The sequence below is a fragment of the Protopterus annectens genome, chromosome 2.part0, assembly GCF_019279795.1.
Source record: "Protopterus annectens isolate FY-2018-M chromosome 2.part0, PAN1.0, whole genome shotgun sequence".
Lineage (NCBI taxonomy): Eukaryota > Metazoa > Chordata > Ceratodontiformes > Protopteridae > Protopterus > Protopterus annectens.
Window position 1 is genome coordinate 1,663,746,307 of NC_056728.1, and position 18,274 is coordinate 1,663,764,580.

An 18,274-nucleotide genomic window follows, 5' to 3' on the forward strand; every position below is an offset into this window, starting at 1 on the left:
GAGCTATGTCATACTCTAAGCCAGTCACAAGCGGTGTCCCACAGGGCTCAGTCCTGGGACCCCTCTTGTTCGCCATTTATTTTTCTGAGGTACAGGCAAACATAGGAGGATTGTGGCTGACAAAGTTCGCAGATGACTGCAAACTGAGCGCCATAATTGATACTCCAGCAGACACAAACATCCTTCAGAGAAGCCTCATAGAAACGGATAATTGGTGCCAGAGCCATGGCCTTAAGCTGAATGCCAAAAAATGTATAGTCATACCCTTTGGGAAAAACAAGGTACCCACAAATTACCACATAGGTGGTAATCCATTAAATACGGAAGAGGTAATCAGGGACCTAGGGACCCAGGTTGACAGTAACCTCTCATTTGACACTCACATTGCCAAAGTGGTTAGGAAGACCTTCTATATTGCCCACCTTATCATGAAGGGTTTCACATCTAGATCAAGAGAGGTCATTGTGCCCCTGTACTCTTCTCTTATCAGGCCAATGATTGAGTACAATGCCCCATTTGGGATGTATCTTACCCGACACCTGCAGCAGTTGGAAAGATCCCAAAAGTTCCTCACCAAGAGGATAAAGGGTCTTAAACATATGTCATATGCTGCCCGACTGAAAAAACTCCAGCTCTATTCAGTTGCATACCGCCTACTCAGAGGTGATCTGTGCCTGACGTACAAGGCCATGTCCAATCCGGAATTAATGGACATGCTCCACCTCAGAAAATCCAAATCCATTAGAGCCACGAGAGCAAGAGACTTAAACCTCAACACAGAAATAAATAGGACATGCTGGAGGGACAGATTCATAACCCAGAGGCTCCCTACACTCTGGAACAGAATCCCTATCCATGTCAGGCAGAGCCCCTCACTAACTCTATTCAAGAGAAATCTTGACGAGCGGATGGGAGATCGTAGGTTTACCCCGGGGGTCATCTCTGTGTCACTACTAGACAGAGGCACAGTAAACTAAACCCTAAATGGACGTAGTATTCTCATCCTAAGGGGTGGTGAAAGTCACACACACTCTGGCTAGGCTTATAAATGCCCTAGGGCAGATAGCCTAGTACGAACCTATGAACAGTGTACTTGAGTTTTTATTTAAATATTCAGATATCAGATTCGACTTATATGTGATTTATTGAGGTTAGTGTTATACCATCAAACTAAGTGGGTGGCGATTAGGGCACCTGTCGCCAATATGTATGCTAATATTGTTATGTTTATATGGGAAGAGAAATATATTTTGTCTTGTGTTAACCCCTTCAAACAGTATGTGGGTTTTTATAAAAGATTCGTGGATGACCTCTTTTTGGTCTGGAAGGGAGATGAGCCTAGTTTAAATAGATTTGTTGAATATATTTCTGACACAGTGACATTCTTAAGTTTTATGTATGAAATATCTATTTCTAAAATTGCATTCTTAGATGTTCTTATATCTAAGGACTCTACTGGGGCAATTGATACTGAGTTATATACTAAGCTAGTAAAAAAGAATATGCATCTGCATTGCACTAGCATGCACCCCCTTTTGTGTTTAAAAATATTGTTAAAGGTCAAATGTAGCATGTGGCCAGGCTTAACACCTCTGATACACATATGACAAAACAGCTTGAATCTATGGCTACTGATTTTTCATAAACATGGCTATCGTCATTTAGAAGTTACATCAGAGCAAGAGAATGTTATCCAACAACGTACTGATTTGGCCAAACCTATATTTTTTTCCAGCTAAGAGACTTAAATCTAAAACAGTGATACATAAAAGAGAAGTAAGATGTATATTGACGTATAATAAAATACTTATAAGGTACAAGTGGTGGTGCTGCGGTAGCGTTGTCGCCTCACAGTAAGACGCTGTCTGGTTCGATTCTCAGCTAGAGCGTCTTCTGCATGGAGACATGCGTGAATGGGCGTACCTTCATTGAAGGTTGTGCGTCAGGCCTGGCAAGCCGGTACGTAAAAATCAACTGCCAATCATTATCGGACCCTAACCGGGAAAAGCCGAATGACACAAACAAACTGGCCCATTTTAGCAGATATACCATAATTTGATAATATTCAATCATCATGGCCCCAATTTGGCTACAAGCATTGCACTTCCCTTAAGCAAGCACTTTGTTACAAAGAACAGCCTAAGAATCATTTTAGCTTTGTAAGTGTGAAAAAATTAACCTTTTGATGTCTATTGTGATTATATTTATCCAGAAAAGGCTTTTAAATCTCCATTTTTGAATTGCAATTTTGTTTTAAAAGCCTATGGTAACTGTAACATAGAAAACATAATATATATTGCGTTGTGTGTAGCATGTGAGAGTTATTCTATAGGCATGACAAATCGGAAATTGAAAGAACGCATAGGTGATCAACTTTCAGAAGTTAGACGGAAAATAAGTACAAATGCATTATATAAACACATATCTGAAAAAGGTGAAATGCATAGTTTTAGATTTATGATTTTAATGGTTATATATTCACCACTGCATGGTGGTAGTATTAGGTTGCTCACAGAGAATAAGGAAATGCAATGGATACTTATGTTTAGAGCACATTTCCCACCAATTTTAAATGGGTACTTTTACTGTAAAGCCTCTGCTTAAGTGTCTACCTCAACAAGTTTAATGATTTTACTAGATAATTGAGTTCCTGTCATGTGATTTGTATGACTTCTTAATGTGGTGATGCCTGAGGAAGCCTTTTTGGCGAAAGTTTGACTTGCATATTAAAGGGATGTATTAATTGTGGTTTTCAGTGCCTTTTTTCATTTACTTGTTTTTTTTGTCAATGGAGCTACTGAATTTACTTCTGTACACTGCTTTGTTTTACATCTCAACTACTTACTAATCTGAATTGCAAGCTCTCATCGTGGATAACCTTATCTCATGTTCCACAAAGGACTTAAAGTTTCTTTAAGGACTTGTCCTTCATTTATGCTTAAAGTGGTATCCAAGTTTACAGTAAGCCAAGCCATCCAGCTCCCTGTCTTTTTTCCAGAACCTAAAAATGAGGGGAAAAGGATACTTCCTATCTTGGATGTCCACAGACAACTTATTTTATTTATTTATTTTACATTTGTTGACCGGGATAGTCCGACTGGATGCATGTCCATTTTCAGCGGAGGCCCGGGGAGAAAAGCTCCAAAAACTTGGGTACTATCTTGACAGAACACAGTCTTGCAGAAATTTTTATTGGTTCATTTCTTGTGAAGGTAAGAGAAAATAACCTGTGTCAAAACAGATGCTTTCAAAATGGTTGTCTTATGCTATTACTTGTTGTTATTCCCACCACAGTGAAACAATTTCACTCAGGTTAAAGGATCATTTTACCTGACCTTGGCTTCATCTGTGGCTTTTTGGAAAGAGTTGGATGCTGAAAGTAGTCTAGAAGCAGCAACTTAATCTTCCATGCATACCTTTGCAAAGTACTATGAACAAGACTCCTCCTCCAGGTCCAGGACAGACTTTGCTAGGACCATTCTCTGGGGGCTTGCAGACCCTCCTCCTTCCCCCTCCTAGTCAGTTTAAGCTATGGTAATTTAGCCATTACAGTCAAGGCTGCTGCAGCAGATTTCAAATGAAAAACATAGTGTAGAGAGACTTGTAACAGTAGATGTTTGAATGAACACTGCTGCAGTAGCCACTTCCCTCCCTCCATCCTCTTATTCTTTGCATCTTTTTATGCCAAGGTGGGAACTTTTTATTGTTATATTCCTAGCATTGTTCTTGCAGGGCTTTTCTCTGTTGTCATGAAAGCTCTGAAGGGCTTTGCACATAAACCTGACTTTTAGTCAACTTAGCTAGAGGTGTCTGACAGTTCGGGAACATGGAAGGTACCATGAAGCTTTGGAAGCTGGTGGCTGTTATATCTTATGCAGGATAAACCCCATATAGCTAAGAATTCTGCAACAGTGATCATTCAGACATCTACTGTTATGGTAAGTTTCTTTACACAGCTGTAGAGTATTCTTCTGGACAGGGAAGAGACTGACTTTGGAGGCCAACATTTGAAAGGGGTGGGAGGATTACGGTATTTTGAAAGAAAGCAGTAGTGGTGATTTTACCAAAAGAGGGTAAATAACCCTTTAATTCTGGATTCATGTAGAATAATTTTGATTTTAAACCATGATTATAAAGTGCTTGTATTGGCCAAGAGAATGGCAATATGTTACCAAATTGATATGAGTCAGTATGGTTTTGTTTAAAGGAGGCAAACATTTGATACCATTAATAGAACAGTTTTGATCCACAGAGAGTAGGAGTGTAAGAAAACACTGATGTCCTTCTATTCTCATGTTGCAGTATTCATAAATGTAGGGAGGTTGCTGCCTGCAGCACCGGATATCCGGCCAGTATACCAAAGTCTTAGTAGCAGGGGTACGTGCTACGTTGCTTGTCAGGGCCATAAACCAACATCGTTGCTTGTCAGGGCCATAAACCAACATCAGCTATAAAAGTACATCTGCATGTACCCCCTCCAGAAATTTTCTGCCGCAGTGATCTATGGACCTCCAATCTCCAGCTCCGGGAATCAGTTTGTTTCTGCTATCCGATAAGATAAGTACCCCTTTGGGTTTTTTGTTACCTTCTTATTGCTTTTCAAATGTACATGTCAGCTAGGAAGGGGAAGTGTGCTTGTGGAAAAATTCCACATAAGGACAAGCATGATAAGTGCTTATTCTTTTTAGGTGAAAGCCACAACCATAACATCTTGTGATATTTGCAAGTCTTGTGTACCTAAAATATTTCGGAGCCATCTGGCTGCCTTAAAGCTTTATTTAGAAAACTAGAGACTCTGACGTCTAGCATCAGGCATGGAGGGTGAGGTAGGTACCTCCGACGAGCCGCCTCAGAAGAAGGCCAAGAAAGTTAAGCCCGACTGCACCTCAGGAGTCCGGTGAGACTTTTGAGGCAGATGTTAGCCCAGGGTCTCATTGGATTCCTGTTTCATAGCTAGAACCGGGAACCATGATGGAAGCTGGTTCATTGGAAACGCAGAATACGTCCACTGAGGTTGATCAGCCATCAGCCCCTGATGGAGAGGGGGAAACCACTCTAGTCTTTCCATCCTCCCAGGCATTTGGTTCTAAGTCAGCACATCCTTCTACTCCTCTAAAGAGGAAAATGAAATTTAAAACATAGGGAGCATAGAGAAGCTGAACCAGCTCCTAGAAGTGAAGTTTTTCCCCAAAATCTTTTCAGGGCCTTCCAGGCCCTCCAGTCTCAGGTGCCTCTACCATCCTCTACACCCATGCAGGCCTTAAAGGATTCAGAAGAACTTTCTTCCTCTGATGAATGACTTACCTATTGCTCCCAGATAGAATCCACCAATGACTTCATTAACCCTGAGGAGGAAGACTCTATTAGTTCTGAATCTCCAGGAGAAGAATTCTCCTTTGGGGACACCATTTCTGTGATGAAAGAACATTTTAAGTGGCAGACCTCAGATGTCTCTGAAGCAAAAAAGAGATACTTTGAATTAGTGCAGATGGACCAGCCCTCTGCATCTGTGGTCCCTCCCCTGTTTCCAGCCTTTCATTATGACTTTCTGGCGGAATCCCAGATCCCTGACTCTCAGCCCCCAGCTTCTAAACATCCAGATAGATTTTATGAAGTTCCTCAGGATACACAGTTCTTATTCAAGAACCCCCCCCCCCCTGCAAACACTGCTGTCATTGCAATGTCAGCAGATAAGTCATCCAGGCAGCTGTCCCCCACCTCTGTTTCCCACTGACAAGGACAGCAAATTTATGGATAGACTAAGGAAGAAGGTATACACGTCTTCCGCTCTAGCCATCAGACTCCTAAACTATCAAACTGATATGGCTAGGTTTGTTTTAGATACCCTATCAAAAGCCTCTGCACTGATTCCAGATGTGCCAGACTTTCCTAAGTCACACCCAATCTGCCCTGCTCTATACTGCCTCTCAGGTGACCAGGCACTCCATAAAGTGCAGTTATGATGCAGTAGAGGCATTTTCCAAATCTGCAGTCTCGGGTTCTGTCCTGAGAAGATATTCTTGGGTGAGGTTACAGTCCCATCCCATGGATGTCCAGACCAAATTGCTAGATGCTCATCTTGATAATAAGTCCCTTTTTGGTGCAGCCTCTGCAGAGTTCCTTAAATCCCTACAGGAAAAGGGCAAGGAGCTACAAAATGTAAAGCATTTGTTAGTCTCTCCTATTCCTAGGTATCATAGGAACAACCCTCAAAGAACCACCTTTGTTAGGAGCCAATCATCTCATTCTAATGCCCCACAGGCTAAGGGATGGAGGCAACCTAGGAGACGCTCCACTCCTAAACAACCTTCCAGTTCCACTCCAACTCCATTTCAGAGGCAGCCTGACCAGGACTGACCCCCTCCACTGTGACTCAAACCCGTTACCCAACTCCACACCCTTATCCCTCCACCTCACCCTTTCCCTACCCTCCTGGCGGAAAATAACCTCAGAGGCTTGGGTCCTTTCCATCATCCAAAAAGGATACTTTATGACTTGGTAGACACTTCCTCCCTTTCAGGGGACGCCCCAACCGCCTACAAGTCAGCTTCATCTCTTCACCCCAATTTTGGATCAGCTCCAAACTCAGGGCACTATAGAAAGAGTACCTCCAGAAGAGACAAACAAGGGTTTTACTCCAGGATGTTTTTGGTTCCAAGAAAAAATGTCTCTTGGAGGCCAATTCTGGATTTGTCTGTACTCAGCCTATTTCTCAAGGTGCCTACCTTCAAAATGCTCACCGTGCATTACCTCCTACCCCTTATCCCTCACCATGTCTTCGTGGTATCCGTGGATCTGAAGGATGTTTACCTTCATATTCCTCTTCATCCCAGCTACAGGAAGTACCTACGCTTTTCCATAGGTTCCTTGCATTTTCAATTTTCTGCATTGCCATTTGGGCTCTCCACAGGCCCCGGAGTATTCACAAAGTGCCTAGCTTCAGTTATCACCCACTGCAGGGTGCAGGGCATTCAGATATATCCATACCTAGATGGCCTCCTGATACTTCACCAGGATTGCCACACACTCCGTCACCGCCTAGGCATGGTGTCCAATACCCTGGCAAGCCTAGGGTTCACTGTAAACAAGGAAAATCCTGGTTTTCTTGGGGTGCAGGATAAAAACAGACCAAACTGTAGTCTTTATTCCTTGCCAGAAGGTGGAAGCCATCACACATTACATCCAAATACTCCTCTCTCTCCAAACCTTATCAGTCATGGAATTCCTGAGGGTCCTAGGCCACATGGCATCCATGATACCCATGCTTCCCTTAGCAAGGCTGCAAATGAGAAAAGTTTAATGGGTGCTGAGGAGCTGGTGGAACCAACATTCACACCCCCCTGGATACTCCTCTTCCTCTCCTCCCATGCCTAAAAAAAGAGCTGCAGTGGTGGATTGCAGCCATATGCCTCAGTCAACAACTCTTCACAGATGCTTCAGATATGAGTTGGGGAGCTGTCCTGCAAAACCACAAAAAACAAAACAGTTCAGGGAGAGTGGTCCTCCCTCAGACAAAGGGACCACATCAGTATCAGAGAGATGAGGACCCTTCTCCTAAACTTGCAAACCTTCCACCCAATTTTCCTACCAGGCACCTTAAAATATATGACTGTCCTCTGGTATATCAACAAGCAGGGAGTGACATGGTCCTACCTGCTATGCAGCGTGGTAGTTCAGATTTGGTCCCTGGCAGTAGAACTGCACATTCACCTACAAGCAGTGTACATTCCTTCAGCAGAGAATATGATGGCAGACACTCTCAGGAGAACCTCTGCACCCTCCCATGAATAGTTGCTTCACAGGGAGGTGTTTTTGGAGCTTATTCACAAGTGGGATATTCCTCAGGCAGATCTGTTTGTCTCCTCTAAGAACAGGCAGATGTGTCTGTTTTGCACAAGGAATCCATATTCACAGACTTGGAGGGTGGACACCTTCTCTTTTTCTTGGGCGGGGATGTATCTTTATGCCTTCCCCCCTTCACACTGATTCAGAGTCGTCCTGAAGATTCAGAGGGACAGACCAAAAATCCTGCTGGGAATTCCCTTTTGGCCAAGACAGCATTGGTTTCCCCTTCTTCACCTACTAGCCAAGGACAATCACCACAGGTTACCCCACCAATTCGACCTACTCACACAAGATAGGTGGTTGCTTATACACCCTCAGGTGCTCAACCTCAGACTCACTCTATGGGTGATAGAGTTCTGATCCCCTTCAGACACCTGTATTCAGAGGATGTACTCAATGTCTTGCAGGAGGTCAGGAAACCTAGTACCTGGAGAAATTATGTGTCAAAATGGAAAAGATTCTCCAGGTGGTGTCAAAAGAAAAAAAAACAGGACCCTTTTTTTATTCCTGTACCTACGGTCCTTTCTTACTTGTGTGAGCTTCTACATTCAGGGCTGACCTACTCTTCAGTTAAGGTACACTTGTCAGCCATTTCCGCCTGTCTCCCTTTCGTTCCTCCCTTGGCATCCAAATTAGAGGTAAAACTATTCTTAAGAGGGGTCCTGCATATCAGACCCCCAGGAAAACCAGTTGTGCCTTCATAGGAACTTAATTTTGTCCTTGAAAAACTCACCCTGCCTCCTTTTGAACCAGCTCACTCAGCATTACTGCAACTATGTACTTGAAAGACAGTACTGCTGGTAGCCCTCACATCATCCAGGAGGGTCTCAGAAATCCAGGCCTTGATGTCTAACCCCCTTTACCTCATCTTCCATAAGGACAGGGTCTCCCTCAGGACTTAACCCCTCATTCGTGCCTAAAGTGGTTAATGAACTGTCCTTGAAGCAAGCCATTAACCTCCCTGTATTTTCCCTCAATCTCAAAATCCATCTGAAAGAACCCTACATTCCTTGGATGTTCATAGACAGCTTAAGTATTACCTGGATAAGACTAAATCCTTTAGAAAGTCAGACCAGCTGTTTGTCTCCTTTCACCCAAGGGCCTTGGGGGAAGGCAGTCCCTAAACAGACTATATCATCATGGATTTCTAAAGCTATCTCTGTCTGTTATTCCTGTCATGGAAAGCTTTTAACTACCAATGTGAAAGCGCATTCTACTAGGGCAGCTGCGGCTTCAGCAGCCTTTTTCATGGGGGTGGACTATGCATCCATACTGGAAGCGGCCACCTGGTCCTCAGTCCATACCTTTAACAAGCACTACAAGCTAGACTTGGTCTCTAGAGCCAGAACTGGGTTTGCTAGGTCAATTTTACAGGGTCTCATAGAACAGGCCCCTCAGCCTACCTCCCAGGTTCATACCTAAAGCATGGGTACTCTCCCTGCAGTTATGAATTTTGCAGCATGTGAATAGAAGGACATAGAATAGTTGTGTAAGAACTTGCCAAAACCGTAGATGTCCTTCTCTTCCATATTGCAATATTCAGTCCCCCCATCCAACCACCTCTTGCTCAGTTTTCTCCATCTGGAGTGACTTTTCCTATCTTCTCTACATCCAAACCGGGCACTATAACAGGCACACACATTTATTGGGCTCCTTTGGCCTGGTGGTATATGTGGGTCTGAAAAGCTTCCTTTCCTTTCCTTGCTCCCCAGGGGTACTACTGTAGAAGGGGGTATGTGCAGATGTCACTTTTATAGCCAATGTCACTTTATGGCCCTGACAAGCAACGTAGCATGTACCCTTGCTCCTAAGACTTTGGTATACTGGCTGGGTGCCCGGTGCTGCAGGCAGCAACCTCCCTACAGTTATGAATACTGCAACATGGAAGTGAAGGACATATAAGGTTATGGTAAGTTCTTACACAACTATTCTTTATTGTTGATGAATGTTGATGCAAAGATACCATTCAATAGGGTCAATTGTGATTTTTTGAGTAGGACAGTGGTAGCATTTGCAATTCCTGGCAGAATAACAGTTAATAAGGAAACATGAGTCAGAGACAAGAATTGAAGTTGGAGGATTCTTTTCTTACAAGCTTTGTTTGAACAGAGGAACCAGGCAAGATGCCTGCTTCTCCAACTGTTACTTGCATTATATTTAGGGCAGTTATCAAATAAAACACGAGATTCACAAATTCAAGGATATAGCTGGTCTGCAAATCAAAAATCTTGGCATTTGTGGATGATATTTTTACAGCTGATAAATCCAAAACATGACATTTAAGTATGTTGAAAATTTAAGACACTTTCATGAGTTTTCAGAATATAAACCTAATGAAGATAAAACAAAAATTGTAGTACTGGACTATGGATCCATGTAGGAATTGATTCAACAATGCCTGAACTTATGGGTTCATAACAACATGAAATATTTAGGTGTATGGATTTTAAAAAATTCTGCCGTGTCTGTTAAGGATATATGGGCATAGACTAAACCGAAGATCATGCAGAAATTAAAAATGTCGGCAGGTCTTGATTATGGATATGAAAACATCAGTGAAATGTGTTTTCAAGCCACTTATTCTTGTATGTAGGTCAGAAATGTTTTTATTAACTGACTGAAAATGTGCAGATGGCCATGAATAAAGAATTGAAGGAATTTACTTGGAAGGAGAAGAAAGCAACAGTTATGTCAGACAAGTCTATTCTTCTATTCTTTCCACAGAACAAGGTGGTTTAGGGTTACCATATTTGAAGAGGTACTTTAACACTAAACAGTTAAGCCTCATGTACATAATCAAACAGAAGGTTATAAACCAAAGTGGAAAAGGATGATGAAATGGGTTTGCGTTGGGAAATTGGCTTTGTATCCAAAATCCTAACCTCTCTAAGAAAAATTGTAGCAACCCTACAGAAAATATATTTGTAAAGTAGCCAAAAGTATTCTAGGAACTAAGCCAGTACAGGAATGGGCAAATGAGATCTTACTAGTAGGAATATATGCAAATAAAGTTTTAGAAAAATAGGTAGGAGGGATGACATGAACTGAAAAGAGTTGGCAAAGGAACCAAGGTATTGGGAGTAAATGCCTCTGAATGGAAAGGTAGCAGAGTGTGATGAAGCTAATCAGGCATTTGCAATTACAGGTCAGAGACTGCTTTACCCATCTTATATTCATAACAGAGTATAGGCAAAGAACATTGGATAGAAGTGTACTAAATGAAAGTTCATTTTTGTTAAAAAAAATTTAGTAGGGTCTAGAACAGATGTTGCTGAAAAAAGGAGTAATTGGTAAAGTGTATAATATTACATAATAATTTTAGTAATCAGTCAGATGGGGTTGAAAAATATTAAGAAAAGAGAATAGAAAGACAAATTATAAACATATAATGGGAAGAAATCTGCAGGGCTCCCACCTATGCAACAAAAATCCAGAAGTTTTAGGAGTTTTGTATGAAAGTGTTTGCATAGGTATTTTTATCCCCATGTAAACCTCATAGGATTTTTCCTCGGGTAAATAAGTGTTGGAAATGGGTGGCCACCGTGGTGCAGCGGTTAGTGTTGCCACCTCACAGCAAGAGGTTCTCCGGTTCAATCCTCGGCTGGGATGCCTTTTGTGCAGAGTCTGCATGTTCTCCCTGTGGTCCTGTGGGTTTCCTCCGGGTGCTCCGGTTTCCTCCCACATTCCAAAGACATGCTGTAGGTAGATTGGACACACTAAATTGGCCCTAGGTGTGAGTGTGTGCATGTGTGTGCCTTCTGTGGAAGATTGGGCACTGGGCTGACAATTTGACACTGTAAAACTCCACTACCAGTCATGAGCGGACAGTGATCCACTGTGGCGACCCCTAACCGGGAAAAGCCGAAAGAAGAAGAAGAAGAAATAAGTGTTGGAGATGTGAGAGAAGAAATTGGGAACACATTTTTTAATGTTATGAACTGGCAGATTTTTAAAAAATTGAAAATGTTTGGGGGAACAAATAATAACTAAGAAAGATTCTTTTGATTGGGGATATGGGATCTGAATTTTATAAACATAAGGCCTTACTAATTATAATGCTATTAGGAGCCCCAAACTCAGTGACTAGAAAATGGAAATCAAAAATGAATCAAGCTATAGTAGAAGTATTGATTATTGTAAGGGTGAATAAGGAATTGGAAATGGGGTCATTAGAAAAGGAAGGAGCAGATTTTGTAGACATAAATGGAATATGTGGAAGGAATGGGTCCCCTTCAGTAGATCAAACGTTTATAAGTTCAAACCACATATGGCCAAGACCATATGTTCGAACTTGTAAAAGTTTGTTCGGACTGAATTGTAAATTCCCATTTCCGCAATGTAGTGCGATCTCAGAGTTGGTATGTTTAAGTAAGGGGGTGTAAGGGGTGCAGGGGTCATAGCCCCCCCCCCCCGCTATAGATGTTTAGTTTTGTTGTTTTATTTGTTTTTTACTTCAGTGTTCGCACTTTTTTTATGAGTTTGAACATATGGTCTCAGCGATATGTGGTTCGAACTTGTAAAAGTTCTATCTACTGAAGTAGATCCGGGAGGAATACATGTAGAATAATGCTTAGGAAGAATGTGGTTTACAGGAAAGCAAGAACTGAACAGTTTATATAATGGATTGAATGAAAATTGCTAAACAAAAAAATGTTTGTATACTGCATAAGAATAATAATGAAAATGCTTATTAAGGTTTGTTTTATTTTCTATTAATGCATATTTATACATGTTGCAACTTAAAATATGATGTTTTAATAAAGATATTTAAAAATCCAGTTATAAAGTGCATGAATATAAAAATGTTGTCTTGTCATTCTTTAGAAAATATTTAGAATGTGCACATCTATGTATTATTAGTAGTCTGTGAAAGAAAAGCTTTCCTACTACCAGGCTAGAAAAATGGTTCATCGGAAATCAGAGATGTAGTAGTAAAATAATTTCCTTCCCTTTGAAAGGCTAAACAAATGTACCATTTCAAGATTTTGATAATTGTTTCAGAGAGACATGCCTCTGGACCTTCCATACACTGATTATAAATAGCCTGCCTATTTAAAAATATTGAGGGCATTTCACCCCTATAAGCCAAAATGCATTTTATTCACTAAAAGCAACTTTGCTTTTGCTTTGATAAATCACCTCATATACATTTTTTAACAATATATGCTGTTTGTGTGTACAAGGCAGCATTGTTTAACTGTTTGGGTCAAAGAATTCAAATTCACCAAGTTATAACAGTGTTTACCCAAGTTGCAAGATTAAGCTCACCAAATAATTCCTGGTATTTTTTTTTCTAAAATTGACATTGTTTTTTTTTTTCAGAACTCACCTTTAGTGTGATATTTCTTTGAGATCTTTGCTAATGTGCCCCTTTTCAGCACTAAAAGTTAAATTCAGCCAGTGCCATTGTGTATGGGGATAAAGCCCTTACTGTGGCCCAAATAACCCAGGTTTGACTAGTGGCTTGGATGTCTGAGGCACTGGCAGGGAGGACTGAAGCAACCTTCTTGGGGTATGTGCATAGGCATACAAAGTGGTTGGAGCTTCCTGGCAGAGGCTGGGGAGTCAGAGTGCTTTCTGTAGGGTGGACTTGTTACCTTGCTGATGACTGCAGAAGCATGGAGTAGTCCAGCACCGTTGCCCTGTTGTTGGGGAAGCTGGGTAGGTTAAATTCTAAAACCTGCAATACCAGCAGTAGACAGACAGTCATGGGATGCCTTACAGTTCCATGTCAGTGCCAAGCCATTCCTAGTGATTATTGGGGTGGTCAAGGAAGAGTAGGTAGACCCAGTGATGGACAGAGATATCAGGATGCTCAGATGGTTGGCTGTGTGGAGAGAAAGTGTGTGTCAAACAAAGGGTAATTCACACTCAGCCAAATCAAATTATGAACCACATGTAAAAATGTTTGCTGCCTTTATTCATGAAGTACATTAATTCAATACATATGCTACTGGTTGTGATGTGCCATAGATAAGTGTACCGTTTTTTTAGAATGTAGGTGCTTTATAGATAATCTAGCAAATATGGATTCTATGTGGATGTGTGGATAGTACAAAAACAAGAAGGGTAATTACAGTGTAAAACTACACTAATCAACAGTGCTAACTCTCAAGCCCCAAGGAGACAGTTTGAGAGAAAGCTTTTTTTTTTTCTAAACTAGCAATGTCTGACTGAATTAATCTGCTGACTGGAACCTGCTACATTTTGTATGCACTAAATGTTTTGTTGTTTTAGATAAGAGGTTATGAAACTGATTTCTGCATTGACAGCATGGGTCATACAAATGGTGGAACAGCTGAACTAGGACATTGCCACAGAATGGGAGGAAACCAGGTAACTCATAATTTTTATTTCTATAGTCATGCATCGTTACATAAGTAGACTTTAATTGTTATAGACATGACAGCAGTATGACACATACTTCTAGATGCCTTATAGTTCCATGTCAGCCCCAAGCCAATAGTAGTGAGTTGCGGGGGTGGTCAGGAAAGAGTAGGTAGACCCAGCAACGGAAGGAAGCACCAAGATGCTCTGATGGTTGGATGTGTGGAGATGAGTGCCAGTTATGCCTGTCATCCAGGTACCTGTTCTCACCAGCAGTGACGATAGTTTTATCTGGCTGTGCTGCCACTATATGGGAATCCTTCAGTAGTGGCAGCTTTACATGTATATCAAACAGCAGAGACTACAGAAGCCTCCATTTTTCTAGTCACTTCTGTGTGTTCACATCTCAGGTCAAACCTGAGTGTTTTGTTAAAAGGCACGATTGCCATAAACACAAGCTCTCCTTTCTCGGGGTGTATTTTTCTCCATACAGAATGATCCCACACTGCCACATATTCTTACACAGTAATGACTTAGTAGTTTCTTCCCTTTTGTGACATTTCTCTTGTAGTGATATTCTTCAGTACACACCATGTTAGGTTTGAATAACCTGTCATAATGCATTCTTTAGGTCTTTAACTTCCTGGTCCTTATATAATCTTGTCCATCACATTTTATGGTTTCCTGGCACAGGAAAAACCTGCTTAATAATATATTTGTTGCACTTTATTTCACATCCAGAGTGTCATAAATCTATTAAGTCTCTAGTAGTCTGTCATGTCCTCTGCTTACTTGCTTACAGCTGCATTCCAACTACTACTTTGTTTTCTCTTTATCTTCCTGTAGTTCCTCCTCCTCCTCCTGTTCTCTGAGATTCCCCTTATTCTGCAATACTTTAACCTTTGTCAGTCCCTCCAGTATTTTCTACTACTGCTTAACCATATCTCTTTCAGTTTTATTTCTTCCCTGTTTTTAAACTGCTGGCTCACTTTTTGTTGTTGTTCTGCATCAAAAATGTCTGATCCTCCAGGAAGAATGCTCTGAAGACAACTAGATACAGCAGCTTGAAACTCCTACCTACCTCTCTGCATCCCCTTATTGGAGGAATAAATACATTTGCTTATTTCTGCCTGGTGTATAATGAACAATCATTTTCCATAAATGCTCTGTTGTCTACAATTTTTAATACTTTTTCCTTCTTCCACAGTTTTGTTAGGCTCAACTCTTTCTGTTGTTATGATTGCATCTTTAATAATATAGCCCTTGACTGATTTCTCATGGCCTGGTTGGAACATACATTCATTCTGTCCTTTTAGTTAATAAACCCTGCTGTGGAATACCAGTCCATTTGCTTATTTGTGTTTTCATAAAATTAATACAGTCTGCTCCTTCCAGTTTCTCTAGTACAGCAGAAAATCTCAGTCTAAGCATACTATTTTTTTTGAAGCAGCTCTTGTTGAGAAGCCTCATACTTGGCCAGCCTTTTTTTTTCATTTCAACCTCTAATTTATGGAGTTTTATCAGTTCATCTGAATAACTAGTTAAAGCTTTTTTGGGGGGGGGGGGGGTTCCAGCCTTTTATTTAAGTTGATGTATTCCTTCAGTGCTTAATTTATTTTACTTACCTCTGAGTACATTTGATTTATTTTTTTCTTCAAAATTACTGGAATCCTTCTCATGTACCATAGCTGAAACTTTTTGCTGAACAGCTGCAGGATTCTTCCTAGCCAGTGTTTTCTCTTAACCTTTTCTGGTTGATTTTTTTTCATTCAGATTCTCTAAATTTCTTCTTTGCCGGCATCCAGACTAGCCAGTAAATGAATTTTACCCATTGTGACAGTTTTTTACTAGCACTTATTTACTCAGCTCTCCCAGTGTCAAAGAGAAACTAACTGCACAAAACTTGCAGTAGTTCAATAAACTAAACTGGGCTCCCATAAAATAGTCATTTATTTTCAGCTATTGTACTAACAAAGTTCAGTTAAGCAATTTCGTCCATGATAACTGGACTTCCGCAGAACAGATTATATTTTATGGGAGTCCAGTTTATAGAACTACTCCAATTTTTGTTATAGGCTGTTTTTTGCAGTTAACATTTCTGCTTTTGTGGCTAGTTTCTCTTTTAACACTGGGAGAACTGAAATTAAGCTGTTGATCAAAGTGCAGCCATTTTGGAAGTTCTCATCTAAACTTTTAAACTCTAGGGAAGTAATTATCACATAAGAGACAGTTAAACCTAAAAGAAAAACAGCAAATAAAGAATGTCCCTGTATGAGAACGTAGTCAGAATCTCACACCAAGGCTGTGACCATGTGCAATACTGCTAAAACAATTTTAAAGTGCTCAGAACTGAAAAAATGGTAGCCTGAGTTAATCTTTATCGGTTTCAGTGTAAGACTTTAGGAAAATTAAGGATTTGATAAAAATGTAAGAATGTGTTCATTCCTTTAAATTTTATTCATGCTTTCTCTTAAATTGTCTTTATCCACTTCACAGTCATGAGGGAGACAGAGCCTTTCCTGAAATTCATTAAGTCAGAGGCAGACAGACCAGTTGTGTATGGGATGCCAGTCCATCACAAGATGTGCTTTTTGCTTGCTCTGTGTCTCATGAATACACACACACACACACACACACACACACACACACACACACACACACACACACACACACACACACACACACACTGTACCACTGTGCTACCCTGTTCTAAATTTTATTGTGCTAGTCATGTTTATTTTAAATGTTTTTATTAAACAAGAAACATCTTTAATGAAAACAAGCCATATTGACATAATTTTAGCTGCAAATATAAATCACAAACCATATTGACATAATTTTATTTGCAAACATTATACATCACCTCTAATCTGTCTAGTCATTGTCATTCAGACATTACACATCTCATTCAAATCCTGCCATCTTTTAAGGCTAGTTCCTCCTCTACATTTGTATTTCCTATAATTCCCATATTTTGCTATGTGATTTGCTCCTACCCTTTTCAAAACATCACAGCTCCATTTCTTTTATTTCTGTTTCTGTATTCAATACTTCTAGTAAAGTTGGTTTAGACTTTCATTTCCATTTTCTAATTGCTTTTTTCGGCAGTCACCATAATAAGACTTAGCAAGGCCTTACTATGTCTAGGCCATTCTGATTCTGTATCATAGCTCAAAAAATCACTTCTTTAGTTACACCAATTTGGTCACCAAGTATCTCTGACAGAGCTTTCTGCGAGGAATCTTTAAAGTCTCCCAACTCATTACACTCCCAGAAAATATGTTCCCAATTACCTCTTTCTTCTCCATCACACCTCTAACATTTGCTGTCTACCTGAGGAAAAAGGCTTTGGACTCTACGTGGGTATAAAAATACCTGTGTAAACACTTCCAAGCAAAAATCCTAACTTTTCTAGACTTTGTTGCATATTTGGGAGGCATACATATATCCCTTCATTGTTTCTTTGTGAATTGCTCTTCCAGTCTCCCTTCCCAATTCTTTCTAACCTCCTCTGATTTGATTCTTACAGTTAACATGCAATATTTTTTATGCTTTGCTAATTATTCATTTTCTAACACCAGCTTCTGTTCTAAATTCTATTAAAAACTCTACCAGCGCTGGTATTTCGCTTAGGATCCCCCTATCTCTTCCTCTTTGCCTATACTCTACCTTCCCTATCAAGGATTGATATCAGTCTGTAGATTCTAGTCCAAATAAATTCTTGATGGCTTCCCATTCTATTAACTTTCCCTCTCTAATTATTTGCTCCCAATACCTTAGTTCTTTTGTCAGTTTTCTCCAGTAAGGTCCAACCCACTCTTCCCTATTGTCTATATCCCTAATTGCAATCATCCCTATCATCAGAATATCCTTTCTCTATTCTCATGTTTGCTTAGTTCTTAGAATACTTTGTTACTTTATGAATATAATATTCTGTATGGTTATTGTTATTCTCCTTAAGGGTCTTCATCCAAAATCCCAGTCTCTCCTTGTGTCTTGAGCTTCCCCCCATTTTATCATCATCCCTTTCCAATTTGAATGATACGTTTCTGCTTGTGCTATTTTAGGATCCTTAGCCAAGCAGTTCTGAAATACCCCTTCA

The 18,274-nt window shown here is 40.4% G+C and overlaps 1 protein-coding gene across 2 annotated transcripts in view; it reads left to right on the forward strand.

Moving 5' to 3' along the window:
* GALNT7 (polypeptide N-acetylgalactosaminyltransferase 7) overlaps positions 1-18,274 on the forward strand; it is a 1,380,380-nt gene that overhangs the window by 980,376 nt on the left and 381,730 nt on the right. For both annotated transcript variants that reach the window (XM_044061719.1, XM_044061717.1), the window contains exon 10: positions 14,083-14,181. In XM_044061719.1, the coding sequence (XP_043917654.1) occupies positions 14,083-14,181 (99 nt within the window). The remainder of the gene's footprint in view (positions 1-14,082; positions 14,182-18,274) is intronic.